A 17,274-nucleotide genomic window follows, 5' to 3' on the forward strand; every position below is an offset into this window, starting at 1 on the left:
GGAACTTACTTTCCCCAATATTCTGTGGAGGTTTTAACATGCTCTGAAATGATATTGCTCCATTACCTCCAGCCAAGGAACCAGCCTGGTGAGCTGGAGAAAAATATCACAGCAGAAATATTGCTGAACTCAGTGGAACAGCTTCCAGAGACTGCCACAAGGGCAGACACAAGGCTGCTATCATCACAAGTTGTACTCCCATCTTCAATCTAAAATGACACTCACACCCGAGCAGGGGAAAATACATTGGGCTGTTCCCATGTCTCAGTGTATATTTGTTAAATATTTTATAGCTGGTCATGTTACCAAAGGGAAAATAAAATAAAAACCTATGTTAAATTTGGACTTGCTTTTAAGTTGCCTTTTTTTTGAGATTTCAATTTGTTTTGTGGGGATTTGTTTTTTATATTTGTTTACTTTTTCATGTGTGATTCCTTTCCTTTCCTTTCCTTTCCTTTCCTTTCCTTTCCTTTCCTTTCCTTTCCTTTCCTTTCCTTTCCTTTCCTTTCCTTTCCTTTCCTTTCCTTTCCTTTCCTTTCCTTTCCTTTCCTCTCCTCTCCTCTCCTCTCCTCTCCCTTTTTTATTTTTTTTAACTTGGGGTACTTAAAGTGAATTATCTCAAAGTTTAAACACACCAAACCACAAAGCACTTCACTTTTACCCTAAGGGAAATTCAACCAAGCCGACCTCAGGCAGACTTTGCCTTTGTTGTGTTTTATTCAAGACTGTTTCTATGCATTAGCTATTCAGTTTTTCTTTTAAAAAGAGCAAAAAGCTGGCTTGTTGGAAGTGAAGACAAACCCCTACCTAAATAAAACTATTCAGACATGTAGCTGCGGTTCATGCCACATCTTCAGAACTTTCATAATCTTCAAGGCTCCCCATTAAAAGTTCTTTTAATTCATCAAAACCAACAGCTAATAATTAGACCAGGAGAAACTAAATCCTCTTCTCAGACAAATGTGTGCAAATCCCATTTACTGCAATGGAAATGGCTCACAGGTGTGTTACATTACACTCCAGCCACTTGGCAACATGACAGGAATTCAGTGTCTGGATCCCAACTTCTTGTCTCCTCTTCCAGAGGCACAGGTAATGCCAAAGAAATCTGATCCAGGTTTCTCCACAGGCCCCTCAGCAAACACTTTAATCACCTATTCTTGTCTCCATCACAACAACTCTCAGGGCTAAATGTGAACTTTCAATCCTAAACATTACGGGTTTGCTTCCTGCCCAGCATATGGGGGCTCTGCCACCAGCTATATTAAATCCAGCAGCAGTGATTGTGTTTTAGAGACTTCAATTCTACATCAGCAAAATCTACTGTATGGCAGCAAATTCAAGGAATTCAGGAATTTTACAGCTCAGGAGTAATGCAATAATTCTATTGCCATACTGTTTACTTTGCCCTTCCTACACATTTATTCGTGCTTCACAAAGTGAACAGTAGGTCACTGGGAAAAATGAATAGGCACAGAGAAATAGGAAACTGTACCTAGGGAGCCACAGAAAAAGTAAAACAACATAAGTTTGTTTTTAAATGGAAGGAGAACCTTACAGTTTGACAATACTTTCTCTCTTCCTTTCATTTTGTTTTGGTTTTTTTTTTTCCAAGATACTGATACAATGAAAAGTTTTAGCCTCACTCCATGTAAGAATATATCATAAAACAACTGTTGCTCTGCCTGTTTAGGAACACTGAAGGTGTCACCACGATCCCAACCGTGGGTCAGCCTGAATAGAAATGGACATGTGGTTTGTCATCTCTGAATTCCCTAATTGAAACATAAAATTGGTATTTTAATTTAAACTGGGTTCAGTGCAGCATGAAAGGAAAGACACTCAGGTGTGATGAAATTTCTTGGGTCCCTCCAATAGCTGTCCCTTCCAGGTGATGACAGCTATTGCTTTAATGACTTGCCCATAACAAGCAGTCACAATGTTGGTGACAGCACGTTACTAGCAGTTACTTAAAATGATAGATGTTAACACTTTTCTGCTCTTTGTGACTCACACCATGCCCTAGACAGAGTACTTCAGGAGCTGAAGGCACAGCACTAAGTCAAAATGCTGAAGATTGTGGAGCCACTGAGATGCTAAATTAGATAGGTCATTTGAGGAATATTGGGTCAAAAAGAATCCGTGATAAGGAAGTGTCATGGATTAAAGATTAAGGATTCATCCTTTTATCTATTTCACAGAAGAGGAATTTCTTCAGGATTGGGATGTTTTTGCTCTTCCACATATCCGAAAGCAGTGAAAATAGGCCTTTGATGTTAACATCTTATAAACAACTCTTCCAATGAGATAGAGATTAGGAAAATACACTCTGATCCAGTTTTAGAGCAACACAGACCACGTTTATGTTCGTACACAGGGACAAGCTTCCCCGAGCAGACTCGAGTGGGGGAAAATATCCTCAGAGGAATAACATTATAAGCATAATGCTAATCAGCTGTGACTCCTAACTGCAGAGGGATGTACTACACTGTGTAAGGTCTAGAAACATAAACACTGTAAAAAGGAAAACAGCAAAAATCTCTTGTAGAAAAAGAAAGCGAGGATTATATCACTCTGTGTTTCACAGCAGGTACCTGACCAACTTTACCAACCAGACCATGGCCCAAGCCCCTCACAACATGGATTGCACTTGGGATTTTTAATTACATGAAGTCAGAACTGGTTAGAGATAAAACGGCAGCAATTTATTAAGATGTATCAGCAATAATCGGTAGCCCATCACATAAAAATAGGGTTTGTAATTGTGAATCTACCTTAGGATGAAATATACTTCAGAAGATTTATAATCCCTTTATCTAGGCCAAAAAGAACTCTCCAAGTGTATGCTAAGAGCATTCTTAACTGAAAGTTTTCCAGTTCTTTCCCAAGAATTCAAAACAAACTTTTCCTCAAAATGTGAATTGATTAATAGCCCTGAGAAGCTGTTAGAGCACCTACCTTCAGCATCATCCTGCAGGCCCTCAGGCTGCTCTTCTTTGCTCTTTGTGGGAGATGGAGGCTGGCCTTCTATAAACAGAAAAATTATAAATTACATACATTATTTGGAAATGGTTTCATTGTATCAGATATTACCATGTGTGATTCCACAATTGTGTATTTTATCTTAGCACTCCATTCAGAACTCAATGCTTATCTTTCTGCTATTTAAATTAATTATTGCATCATTTCTTATGAAATTTATAATATGGATGTGGATTTCAAGCTGGACTGGACTTTCTCTGACTTTCACAGGACAGAACTGAAGAAAGCTCATACTGAAATGACATACTGCTTCACAAGCACTACAGAAACAATAATCATAACCATCATAACCCCTAACCAAATAATATTTTAATTTGTAGTTGTAAACATAATATTTACTATACTGCATTATGGAACTTTGGATAAATAATCTGAACTAAATAATCTTTTTTCTCAGCTCAATTCTCCATTCACTGTTTTAACACAACAACAAGTGAATATAGACCGAAATTAATAATTAAATGAAAGGTAGGGAAATAAATTTCACAGACTGCACAAATTCACAAATTTCAAAAATTTCCTTAAATTCACGGACAGTGAAGTTAAGGAAATGAAAGCTTTACAAGATAGAAAAGTTTGGGTTGAAAAAAATCCATTCCAGCCTTTCAGACAGTGGGCAATATCAAGCTGGAGGAAAGGGAGTAAAAGAAGTGATGGAGGCCAACTAAATGTGACATCTCCCTTATATGGGCTGGAACACAGAGTGTTTAATATCAGCTGGTTAAACTTTAAATATTATGAACTTTTTCCACAATATTTTCAAAATATCCTGCCAACATAAATGATGGCATTACTGTTTGTTTGCTATGACACACCTCAAGGCACAAACTGGTAGCAGAGAAAGCCTGTTAATAAAAAGGGAGGCCAAGCTGGAAATTAAGCATAAAAGGTATTCATAAATTAAGACATTTAATGCAAGCAGGTTCCCTAATTAAAACATTCTTTAAACATTGTTGCTTTACCACGAAAGCAGTGACTGACAGACAATTAAAACTCAATTCATTGAGCCTACTGAATGCATTCAACCGTGATGGGAAAATGACTTTCTGTCATTTGACTTTCTGTCAACCCTCCTGATTCCTTGTGGCTAACTGAGGGCTTGGTTGCAGGAGAAGCCTAAAGAAAACATACTTTTGTGTGTGCTGGAAATAAACCTTGACCACTCCTAAGCAGGAAATTTAGGAAGACGTATGACCTCACGTTATTCACCCTTATTGCTGTTGCCATTAGAAAATAAGAACCATGGTGTTACTTCAAACTGATTAGCTAATTACCAACTGGGAACAAAACTGTCTACACATGCTTTATAAATTGCTTAAGTGTTTCAAAAGCTCCCAGGTCTCTCCTGCTGTCACGTATATGCCACACAATCATCTACTCTTTATGTTGCTGGAGTTTTAAACAGCTCTTAACAATCAGATGCCCAGCTCTCATGAAGGACTTGGATTCTCCCCTTTTATCTTCTACCCTTCCACAGTTATATCATATATCTAGAACCAAAATGCTGAAAATTTCAAAACAGAAGGTATGAAAGCAGTTGGGATGTGAAAAAGGAACTTGCAGACTCAAGGGTTAGCTGGACTCAATGATCCTTGTGGGTCCCTTCAATTCAGGATATTTTATAACTCTAAGGATATTGTGTTCATTCAAAAGACAAAATAGGAGTCAATCATTGGCTTTGCATGGAGCCCAGGGAACACACAGAAATATTCTCTGCCAACCATACTTTTGCCCAAAAAAACCCAGAAGGGCCATGGATTGGGAAGGTGGCAGGACAGCTCAAAATATCAGCAAAAATTCGAAAATTGAGATCTGTATGCGAGTAATTAAATTCTATCTCACTTTCTTAATTTTAATAAAGAGCATTTATCTTTAGGACAATCTTGCCAATTTAAGTGGTCAAAATACTGCTTCAAAAGCTTTTACCTCTGTTTTCTGGCTGCTATATCCCTGCCTCTCCCCATGTGGCACTCCTTTCTGACCTTAAATTTGAAGTCTGACCTAAACTCCTTATGTTTTCATAAAGAGAGCTGGATGTTCCTGCACAGGGACCATGATGGAATCAGGGTCACAGAGACCTTGAAGGAAGTTTGGAGGGAGAGGCAGAGGAGTACAGGGAGCTACTCTGCACATGAAAGGAGATGCACTGCTCAGAAATCCATATGGAACAGGAGATGTTCACTGAGGACCTCCAGATGAGGGAGGGGAAGTATCAGAAGGTGCTGTGGTGGAAGTCTGTTACGAAAAAACTGGCCAAGATTAACTGGAAGAAGCTTCCTTGAAAAAACTAGCAGGAATCTCCTGAATGGAAGCTTTCGTCCTCACGGGAGTTATCTGATCCTCTGTCCTCTCCTTTTCTTGTTCCTCTGGTTTCTTCCCCTTGTACCTATTCATCATTTCCATTTCATGTCATCCACAAACCCTCAACGGTGACACTTGTTTTAAACAGTAAACCATGAGGACCAGGAAAAAATCCTCTGAACCATTGTCTGACCAAGCTCAGTGTATTTAAGAGTTTGTGGAAGAGTTTTGCTACTGTTTTCATTGCAAACATATCACTGCCACTATTCAGAATGGCAAATCACTCAATAATTGCTCTATTCATACTTTTTTTACAGACAAAGAGACTGAAGAATTGTTATTATTTCCCCTTCATGTTCAAACTAGCTATTGATAAGAAGGAATGAAATATTGCCCAGAGGCTCATAAGATGATGACTTTAAAAAAGTAGTCTTAGCTGGTCTTACTATGCACTATTTATTATCAGGGATGGTTCACCCTAATTTTGTGTAAAAACCAGAGATGACTGTGGTAACATTGGCAATAATGATTAGCATTGCTTATCTTGACTAAGGCAATTAATTTCTAGAATTTTTTCAGTTTGGCTTATACTTCCCAGAAGTGATATATTTTAGTATAAAATATTCTTTCCTCACCTCTCTCTTCACTCAGCTGAGGCCCTTCTTCATTAGCATCGCCTGTCAAAAAAAAAAATGAAAGAAAAAGGTTACTGGGAATACCAGCAAACATCTAAAATGAAACATTCCATGTTTCAAATTGCCCATATCTTAGTTTGCCTCCTCCTGTGTAACATTTTACAGCGAAATCTGGAGCTGGATGGGGAGAAATGTTTTGATACTGGTAACTACCAGATACAGGTAATGCAGGGAATAAAGACGGAGTAAAAGTCTGCATAATTTAGAAAATTCTGCAAATAAAGACAGGTATAATATGAAATTCCATTCTCTTTACTGTAGAGCTTTTGGTTTACTTGACAAGTTTCAGTTTGCTTGGTTTCCCTGGAACAGCTGGCTATGTTAAGATGAGAACTAGCTACCCTAATAGAAAACCACATAAGGAAGTTACTAAATATTGGCCAGACAAGAAAATTGGTTTAAGAACAAAATGAATCTGTGAAGACCAAACTTGGGCTAGCTAGGAACAGATAATTTTTAACCTTTAGATGAGAGACAAGGAAAGATGATACCTTTCGCAAAAAGTTCCATTTTGGTAGCAAAGGAATTTCTTTCAAGTTGTTTTGCTGAGTTAAAAAAAAAAAAAATTATAAAAAGGTCTCAATAGATCCACCTTGGGCAGCACAACTTAAAATGGCCACAAAATGGATGACCAATCATGGGGTCTCACACTTTTAAAAGTTTTGGTCCATTAGCATATTGGAACTGAGAAGAATAGCAGATTTGTCTTTACAAACAAGCTGTGGGTCTGCTGGTAGACAAAACTAGCACTGGGAGATAAAAGAAACAATGGGAAGGATTCCACTGATTGATGAATGGAAAAAGATATTTGCTTTTACAAATAAACTTTAGGTTTGCTGATAAATGAAATTAGACATTGAAAGATGAAAGAAACAATGGGAAAGAAAAACCCCTAAATTCCATAAGAATTAACAATTAAAAGGGAGGGTTATATATTAGAGGGAAATATCTTTGGTATCAGGTGTATCAGGAAGTCTGTACCTCTCAAGTGCCTCAGCCAATGAGGAAAGAGAGAAGGGAAATGCAGCCAGGAAATTGGGATAAAAAGGGAGGCTGTGTCCTCCAAAAATTTGAGAGACCCCAGGGGAATCCCCCATGGCCTCTCCCTTTATTCAAATAAAGTAAAAGGACTCTTAAGTCTCCATAAACCTCTGATGTTTGTGGATTAATTTTCCTAACAGAACTAATGTCCAATTACAGCTTTAGCCCATGAATTCCCATCCTTCTTGTTTTCTCTTGTTTATGTTCTTGGGCCTGAGCTCTGGATCAGCTGTCCTTGGGTCCCCAGCTAGAGAAGGAATTGCTTTGTCTACCTATTCTGTGAAGAGAGCTTACCATCCCCTAATATGAAGCCTAAAGCAGAACAGAATCTGAACAACATAAAGGCTAAAGCCAGAGGCATCAGCAGGAGCCAAAACCCCCCAGTGGTGGCGAATTCTGCCCAGAGCGACTGCAGCCTCTCTGCCCCTGGAGAGTGAGAGCTGAGAGGAGCTAGAGGCTGTGCCCAACCCCTTCCCCCGGCCCAAAACCTCCTGGAAACTCTGGCCTTCCCAAGAGAAGACCCCTCAGGTGAGGGAGTAGCAGCCAGCTGCACCCCTCCTCTGTGGCTGCATCCTTTTCCTCTCCTACCTACCAGTCGTTATTGTTTCTTAGCAACAAATGGGAGAACATTTCCTAAGCGAGAAAGAAAACAAAAGGAAAAAATCCTAATCTCCAACATACAAGTTTAAGGAGCTTTGACAAGTAATTATTAAGATAAGAAAATGAAAAATATTGGTAAAGCCCATGGGAATTCTGTCATTGGCTTCAACAGAGCTAGGATTTTCAACTGGAGTTCTGCTATTCTTCAACAAACTGCTCAGAAAATATTTGGCAACATAGAGATTATTAATTATTCAGTTTCCAATAACATGTTCTTTCCATGGAAGCATTTATAATGAAACCAGCATGATAAGGTTTTAAATTAATCTAAGATATGAGACTAAATCAGCAGAATCTTAACATACATATATCACCTGGTCTTCTGTGGAAGTTCTTAATTATAGTTCTGTAAGTGACTTGGAATATGAAATTCCCAAAGCAACAGAATAGTTTCTAAGCTAGTGATAATGGACACAGACAAGAAATCTGATGTTATTAAAAAGCAGGGAAGTCATTATGCAATATAATTATGAAGAGGCAAAGACTGCTTTTGTGAACTAATTTTGAATTAAAGGCTGGGGTTTTTTTTGGGAAAAAGTACCAAAGGCTTGCTGAAAGGCAATGAAGTCTCTGCATCATTTCTGAAAATGGAAGCTGGGCTCTCAATCACTTGGTGATATGATCTCTGAGTCACTGTGATGCCTTTGAAAAATTTACCCCAATCTAGGTATGAACCTGAGTTTCACTTTGGCACACAGCAATCCCCAGCCACTTCATGTGTCTCTAATTATTACTCTCACACTATTAATCCATCTGGTGGAAGCATTTCCCTGTTAAATATAAAATATTCTCCTTCACTGGCCTTGGTGTGGCTGGCTGAAGTGATAAACACCATTTTTAGCTGACAGAGCTCTATGCCAATACCAATTATTTGAGATAAAAACCAGTGGTTTAGAAGTCTATATCCAAAATGCATTACTTACCCCCTGAAAAGAATGATATTAAGGGCAGTTTCTTGGTTACTGGTTCTGAATAAGTAAAAATATTTTTTACTGAAGCTCTATGTGTCTAATATAAAGCAAAATCAGTGCCAACATTACCATAAATTATATTTGCTATACCTAGTTTTGTTTTTCTTTTATTTAGTTTTTTTTAATTTTTAATTAAGAAAAAAAAAATTTTCCTATACAATTTCTTATCCCATCTAGAGGAAGCCTTTGAAAGATTTGTTTTGGTTTGAAATATGCACCACAGACAGTCAATCCCAAAGAAAAATTGGATAAAACTACAGGAGAACCTTAGAGTGAATCTTTGACAGTAGCAAACATTTCCCTAAGTACATACTGTCAATATTTCTTGTCCAAACTCCCCCACTGGAAAGACCAGAGGTGAGATCCTCTCTACCTCTCACCCTCACTTGAGAGCTGTAGAAAAATAATTGACCAGCAAAACATGCTCCAGTGTGTGTGCACCTCTACCCACACTTGGTTACTCCTCTGGCCAGAGAAGCAGAACAATGACCTTTCTCATCTCTCCCCCATTAAAGCCCAGGATTTTAGGAAGTTCTACCAAGATGACTTTGCCAGAAAAGGAATGACTGACCTTGCAGTCTGGAGTGAGAGGAAAACTGACAGTGACTACCAGAAAGGGTCAGCTCATCCCCAGGAAAAGTCACAGCAATATTTAGAAGGCTTAGGAGACAAGAAAACCTTCTAATCCAAAATGTGTGCAGAATTTTCCAGTTTATAAATTCAGGTACAGAACATAAAAGTAAGGTACTAAATGGGTGATGTGTGGGAGAAGTTTCTACTCAAGTATAAAATAATTTACAGTTGAAAGTCAACCTATGATTGAAAGTCTCCCTCTAACTCCCAGGCTATCCAGGTAACTGTATCTCTAAAGATCAGAGAGCTTTACATTTGGGAGCAAGGTGCTCAAAGCAGAAGCTTTTGTGTGAGCCACAGGCTCCCTGCTGGGGTCATACACTGAGTGATACCTGTGGCTCTTTCATTGCCCTCTCCCTTGTTATCTGCAGAGCTCTGGGAATTGGAATAATTGCACCATATCTGTTCTTACTGACACGGGAGAAGGGGATGCCTTCTGTCAGATCCTTTTGTTTTGCTTTTTGCCTTGCTGGTCAGGCTCCTTCCCTGTCTCCCTAGTCGTGGCATACAAGCAAACACAAGCCAGATGGCTAAAATCATCAATCTGTGTTAAGATTTATGTTAGGAACAGAGAGGTGAAAGGCTCTAAATACCACCACTAATCCCCAAAGCCATTAAACCACCTCCTCCTTGTTGCTTCATTTGCATTCTCCTTCATGTTAACGTGCAGAAAGCCAGCACTGTACAAACTGCACATTGAGAAAAAACCCTTACATGAGAACAAAATCTGTGCTGCAGGAGGCTGCTGCTTCATCTGCCTTCAGCTCCTGCATCCCTGCTGGCACTCCCCAACACCACTGCATGCTGCTGGCCCCTCCCTGCCTCCCTCTAATCTCTCCTCAGCTGCCTAATTGCATCCTTCAGGATTTTAGTTTTTACTGAGCATTTTCTGCAGTTTCCTGATTTCCAGATGTTTCCCCAATTCTTGTCAACCTGCATGTCTCAGTCTGCTCTTCCTTGCAACCGTGGCTCCATGTCCTGACCACAACCAGGGCAGAACTGGGAGGGCACTGTGGGAATGGATAAAAACCCCCTCTGCAGCTTGCATGAACATTCTCCTCTGCCAAAGAGAGCAATGAGATGGGCAGAGCTGTGCAGGAGGCTGAAATGACAAGTTGGTGATCATAGACTTGATGTCTTAAAATAAAAGCTCAAACCAAGGGAAACCCCCCCACCCCCCAAAATTTCAGCACTGAAAGCTTCAGCCATCCTTTTGAGCTTATCTGCAATGTAAAAACAGGGGTCTGGTTCTAAGTGTTTCTACTCTCAAGCATTTCCCTAGCAAGTATTCCAGGATCTGCTGCACTGTTTCCATTGGGATTACAGAGGAGGAGGAGCAGTGCAGCAGTCTCACACCTTGGAGGAAAACGGATCCCATTTCAGGTCAGTCTTGAAAAACGTTTTGTGTCCAGTCTCAGAGCAGCCAGCAGTGCAGGCAAGGGTACCCACCTGAGGCAAACCCTCTAAACCATGATAATATCAGGTTTCCAGCAGCTGAAAAGACCAAGCAGGTTCTCACTGTCCATATTTCTCTCTCCCACACCTCTCTTGCTAAAATTTTATCCCGAAGCTTCAACCACCTGGCTCCACGATTACCTTCACAGCCTCAGGGAGATTTATAATTGTATTTCATTTAATCTATTTACAATTCCTAGTAACTGAAAAATCACTTATTTTGGTGGCTTGCAAGCACTGCTGATCCCCAAAAGGAGCTTCACAACAGTGTACAGGCTTTATGTCCACCTCAGCATAAGAGTTGTTGTAGCACAGGAGCCACAAGGAAGGTTTCTTGAGGCCCAAGCATACACATGAGGCTTGCAATAACCTCAAGTTATTTTACTTGTTTTGATTCCTCCAACTCAGCTCTCCACTGGGGAAATGTGACAGAAAATAGCACAAAAAAGGACGGTATTTTCTTTGAGGAAAAGCAGGTTTGGAAATCTCTGAGATCAACTAAAGCAGGCTTGACTCTTTTCTCCTCTCCTAGTAAAAAGTTATATTTTATATAAAACCTTTCCTCATCCTCAGTGCTCCTAAGATGAAGGGAAAAAAAAAAAGGAAAAGATAAAACAAATAGATCTTTAACAAAAAAAAAAGGGCATTCTTCTGCTTTGGAAGTAAAAATAGGACTTCTTCTGGTCCTACTTCTATGCAATCTTGCATACAGAGCATACTACATAAACCTCCACCTGATACTGAGCAAGTTTCATTAAATTTTTGTTGTGTAATTGTAAAGAAACTTCCACTGATGCACTCTGTACATCCTGGCCACACTGCAAGCAGTTTCCTTCCTGTGTTGCTTAGTTACACCAGTCTCACCACACTGGAGCCTCACAGAATGTAGAATGTGTTTGCAGTTTTTGAAGCCGTATCAAATAGAAATTCTCACTACCAATCTCCTGAAGAGTCAGGCACTGTGGCTTTTTTGTCATCACATCAGTGACCTCTTTTATGAACTGTATCACCTGATCTGCTGTAAAACACATACCAAACAAACCATATGAACCTCAGCTGCATACAAAGAATGTGCAGAAACTGCTATTCCCACAGTGAGGGAACTGGACAACCTTAGTCCAGTGAAGGAAATGGCTCTCACACCAGGATCAGATTTGGCCTTCTGTTTTCCAGTTGCTTCTACCTTACATAAAAGGAACAAGGCACTCCCTGGGGAAACAGGTATCAGGTTTCAAAGAAAAAAAAAAATCAAAAACCAACATATTCAGTATTTCCTCTCTGGCCTAAAATACTGAAAATAACAAAGTTTTGTTCACACAAGTGCTAAATTGGGTGTTAATCTACTAGTCACACACAAAATGGCATGTTTTGCATATGGTCGTACATTTGCAAATACAAGCTTCTAACAAAATCTCATCAGTAACCTGATTTTGGTTGCAGAGGCAACCAAATGAGACAACCCAAAATTTAACTGCTTCCTTGGAAATAAGGAGCAGTTGAGCACATGAAGTCATTTGGAGCCCGTGGCCAGAGAGGACAGGATATTTTTTTGATGATGACATAAAATGCATTTGGAATGCTCTAATGAGATGCCACAGTACCCAACAGAGTAGGAAGAAAAGATCCCTGATCAGAGATGCATTCACAGCATGTATTGTACAGAAAAAGCTGCTTGCTCATTTTCTGGTGCAGGCATCCATGCTGCATCCAGGCTGAGTGCAGAAGAGAACAGCAACACACTCCTCTATCTCAGTCACACCTGAGCCCCAGCTTACACAGAGGCCATGAAGATTAACAGCTGTTGTTGCACCAGGCTTCTGTTGGTTGAGCTAATCCTTCTTTAAACCGTATTTAAGACCTACAGGCTCTGCAGCAACTTGTCTCAAGTACTCTTAGATCCTAACTGTATGTTGGGTGGAAAACTATTTCCTTTTGCTTGTTTTCTTCCAGATTCATCATTTCCTGGGACACCTTGCGTTCTTTGTGTTACGAGAGATGGTAAATATCTACTCCATATTCACCTTTCTAATTACCAGGCTCATCATCTTCCTGTGATCCTCCATGCTGTTGTCATGCACAGCATCCTGATCCTTGCATCTAAATGACCCCTGTGCCTTCAAGGGCATCTCCATCCACCTGCCACTTTGCTGTTTCAATGCAGCTCCTACCCAGGTGTCTCCCAGGAACTGGAAAGCTCATGGATTTGGAGTGAGAGGAGAAAAACAGAAACAACCATTTTCCCAAACTTCTGGATGGATTGTAGGCTCTGTTGCCAGTCTCATAGCAGGAGACAAGAAAAATCCCTTCAAGATGCAAAGAAGCAAAGAAGATGAGGCTCCATTTAGCAAAGCAGAAGCTCCTGACAGCAGCACTTAAATAGGTTATGGTCCCATTGCTGATCCATGCCCTGCTCCAAGCTGTGACACTGCTGCCAGCAGGAATGAGGAGGTAAATGGTTTTCCAGACCATAGTGCAGACAGTATGACAAGCCTCTCTCAAACCACGTCTTTAGGTGACCAGTACTTGCAACACACAAAGTCTAGAGCAATTGTCTTTCAGCAGTTGGCCAGAAAATAATTCTCAAAAAATGAGATCATATCAGGAAGTTTTATGTTGATTCAAAAGGAAGAGGGAAACTACCCATAAACTTTTTTTAGGTTCTGGAAACCCGCTGCCATGATGGAAGGTGCTGGGAACCCCCTTTCTTGATCTGCATTATCTCCTAAGATGCTGAAAACAGAATCTGAACCATCAACTATAAACTCTGTCCCTCAAGCATCACTCCTGCACTACATTGAGAGAGGTGTTGGCAAAATGGGCAAAACAGACAACCCCAATGAGTGGTAGGACTGGCACAGTCTTTACCCTGGCAAATAAAGACAGAAAGTCATAGAAAAATGTTGGTTTACAGGTTTATGGACACATTTAAGTGACCTTGAGATTTTCTGAGGTAAGTTGTTTTCAGACATGTTTCATAACGGACAAGTACTTTAGACATTGTGGTTATTTTAAACTTCTGGATTGACAACATTTTTTACTGCAACCTATTTACACTGTGGGGTACTTGATCAAGGTCTGAAGGTGCTGTGGGAGAGAACTAGAGCAAAGGCAGTATCCTATTTTAGTGCACAGGCTCTTCCAGCTTCCCCAGATGGGCAGTGCTTCCTTGGAATCCTCCACTGCTGCGGGCCAAGGAGCCACCAGGAGAAACAGTGGGGCTGTGCTTCTCCCCAGCTGCTTGGAATCAAGTCCTTCAACAAGGGGCCTTGCAGGAGCCATCTGAGTATGACATCCTCCAATATAAAGACAGTTCAAAGGGGTACAGAGAGCATTTTGCACCCACATGAAAACATCAGTGTGCCATAACTTCTCCAAACTGAACTGCTGTCTTCCACCCACCAAAACATCCTCACTCATCCCTGCCTCAACACAGGACTTGAAATCTGAGGGGAATGTTAAATGCTGGCATGGAACCCAAGCAGGCTGGAAAAATACTGAGGGGTACCCTGCTATGCTTTCAATGGCTTGATACACAGCTCTGGAAAGGAAAGGGATGCATGGTCACAGCACAGTCACTATCTGAAAAGCCAAGCAGCATCTCCAAGGGACAAGACAAAAGTTTCACGAGGCAGAGAAATCGAAGTCCCCTAAGCAACCCAATACAACAGCTCCATCAGAACGATGGGGTTAGGGAAGCAAGACAGCAAACAGCACCTTGCAAGCTTACTGAGGGAAAGCAGTGAAGAAAGTAATAGGATGGTCTGACTGCTTCCAGTTTCACCCTGTGAGTTCATCAGCTGTGAAGACAACTTGGAAAACTTGCATGGAGACAGGAAAAGCAGCTGCAACCAAAGCCTTCAGGGTGGCCCTTATTGATCAGGAGAAGAAAGCCAAAGAGATATCAAACTCCCCCAAATCTTACCCCCTAAGGGACATTTCTGTGGTGCCCCTTTGTACTCCAGCCTGAACCAGTCAGAAAACCAAAGCCTTGTGACTTATGAGGCAAATCACTGCCCAGGTGAAACCTCCCATAAAGGATATTGGGCACTTCCAGTTAACTGCTTGGCACCTCTCCACAGAGTAAAATAAAGCCCATGAAAAATATTTTGTGGAATACATTCAGGTGATGAATTATGGAAACGAATTGGCTCGTGAACGCTGCAAATGCAAATAGAGAGGCTAAATTTATCAGATGAATTATCCATTTGGTAGTGGATTACTTGCTAAGGGCTAACTTACAACTCCTTTGCTCATGCAGAGGAGTGCTCCAGCCCCAGTGCAGCCTGCCACAGTAAGCAGAGAGAGCGATGCCTCTCAACACCAGTACAGAAATTACAGCCCCTGCTTAGGAGTTGGCTCACGTATTAGTGCAGAGATTGGCCTTTTTAATACAAAGGCCTTCATTCAGCCATTTAGACAGTTTCCAATTTGATTCCAAGCCTGGGAGATCTCTTAACAATGAATTTCCCCTGCAATTGTAATATATTTGCACATTTTATGCGCAAGCGGGATGCTGTGCACCCTCCTGAAGTAATAGGAGAATTATTATAAGGCAGTAGCTCTCATCCATATGGTTTGGGTAGGGGAAACAGTGTTTTCATCAACCAGGATGAAAGCAGAAAATGCATTAAATATCATAGCCTGTAACAGAGGGAAGAAAAAGTTTTCTCAAGATGAAGCAATCTCTCTTTTTCCTAACATCAACTGATAACGGCTCAAAAAAGAAAAGAAAAACAAACAAAAAAAACCCCAACAATGACAAACTCCTGGGCTCAGCATCCTTTCATTAGCTCTAAAAGGACACAAGTCTAAAAGCATGCACCTTCCATCTGTAAACTGGCTTAATGAAAGGGCAAACATCCTTCCTTCAAAAATTTTTGCAATGTTTTAGTGAAGTGATTTTGTTACTCTGTTTAAAGTGTCAAGAAGTAAAATAACCTTGGATGCTGCAGCTTCACAGGACATCCCTTTTATAGCACTATTTCTATCTAAAAAACATTTTCAGAAAAAAATGTTTCTCCTCTCCAATCCACTGGTAACAGGTGGTAGATTTAGAAATACTTTAAGCATTACAATTGAAGATAAACCATTTATAATATATGACAGCCACCATGAAAAGTAAGCATTTGCCAAAGGTCCTTACAAGATTATCTGTCTGACATATTAAGTAGCTTTGTGTACACAGAATACAGGAAGAAAAGAAAAAAGGTACCTTTGCTCCAGCTGGCAACTGTTTACAAATGCTCTTAATTTTCCTCCTATGCATGGAATCCTAGAAGTATGTATCATTCCAAGGTAAATGTTGGCAAATCCAGCTTTTCAAGGGGGATTCAATTTTCTGGTAAGTCTTATAAATATGTTTAGTTAGCAAGGAAAGCAATGCCTGGTGTCTGGACTCCATAGAGTTCTATTAGAAGAAACAATGCGTTCCAAAAGAAAAAATGATCTAAGTAGCAGTTCCTTTCCCAGAAAACTCACTCATCCTACTAATAGCAATGAATCCAGCAATGTAAGAACTACACATTTGAGCCAGAACTGCAGGCAAAGATATTTTATTTGCCTGAAAGACATTCTCTCAGTTTAACTAGAAAGAATGTTCCAACACAGGTGAAGGGAGAATAACTGGGCTATGTCATTGCACAAAGAGATAGGATTCAATTAATAAAAAGAAAAAAAACCCCATCACTGTGGCAATGTTTAATATATTAAAACAATGATCCATCTTAAGCAAACAAAGTTGTTCTTTCTATTGCTTTTTTCTTCCTAGAATATACAAAAATCTTCTCAGCAAAACCTCAGAGGATCAATAGAAAATTCTGCCTTGACAAGTACCCTTTACTTAACCAAGCCAGGACTTTTCTGGACAACATTGACATGGGAACCTATGTCTGAATCAAAGATAAGTGGTGCTCTGCTCCCTCTTGGAGCATGCTGGCTCTGGATTGGGTTGTGTAATCACTGAGATTGAATTGGAAATGCTGAGACAGTTACAATTGCTCAGTTACTGCACAACTTTCCTGCACTGCTAAGACAAGACAAGACATTGCTTCGAAGTCTATCTCTTCCCCCTATATATTTAAAGTTTGAAAATGACAAGACTCTTGGCAGTTGTCTTGATATCAATATTATTACTTGACTAATTTCTTCGGCATTCCACTTGCAAAATAGGCCTAATGATATGTTCAACTAATGGAACAATTTCCCTATATCTATATTCCACTTACTCTAATGCACTGAGGTGTAATTCTAGCTTCATTTCATTACCACTTTCATTACCTAGCTCAAGCACTTGCATGTCTTTTTGGATTTATTAATGCAGTGGGTTTAAAGTAATAACTATTTATGTATATAACTCTATGAATATATTCTTCTTTCTAAGCATTTTTGTCCGCATCTATTAAAGTAGATATATTTCACAATGTTTCTAAATGCAAGATGCACTTTTAAAATGCCTTGATGTTTCTTCTCTAAGCTTG

General features: G+C 40.0%; 1 protein-coding gene across 4 annotated transcripts in view; it reads right to left on the reverse strand.

Moving 5' to 3' along the window:
• Positions 1 to 17,274, reverse strand: part of MACROD2 (mono-ADP ribosylhydrolase 2) — an 850,774-nt gene that overhangs the window by 59,916 nt on the left and 773,584 nt on the right. For all 4 annotated transcript variants that reach the window (XM_071422251.1, XM_071422242.1, XM_071422232.1 and 1 more), the window contains 2 exons: positions 5,979 to 6,020; positions 2,959 to 3,027 (listed from right to left, as the gene is read on the reverse strand). In XM_071422251.1, the coding sequence (XP_071278352.1) occupies positions 2,959 to 3,027; positions 5,979 to 6,020 (111 nt within the window). The remainder of the gene's footprint in view (positions 1 to 2,958; positions 3,028 to 5,978; positions 6,021 to 17,274) is intronic.

This window comes from Agelaius tricolor, unplaced genomic scaffold (assembly GCF_023055355.1).
Source record: "Agelaius tricolor isolate 1412-34295 unplaced genomic scaffold, bAgeTri1.0.p SCAF_1, whole genome shotgun sequence".
Lineage (NCBI taxonomy): Eukaryota > Metazoa > Chordata > Aves > Passeriformes > Icteridae > Agelaius > Agelaius tricolor.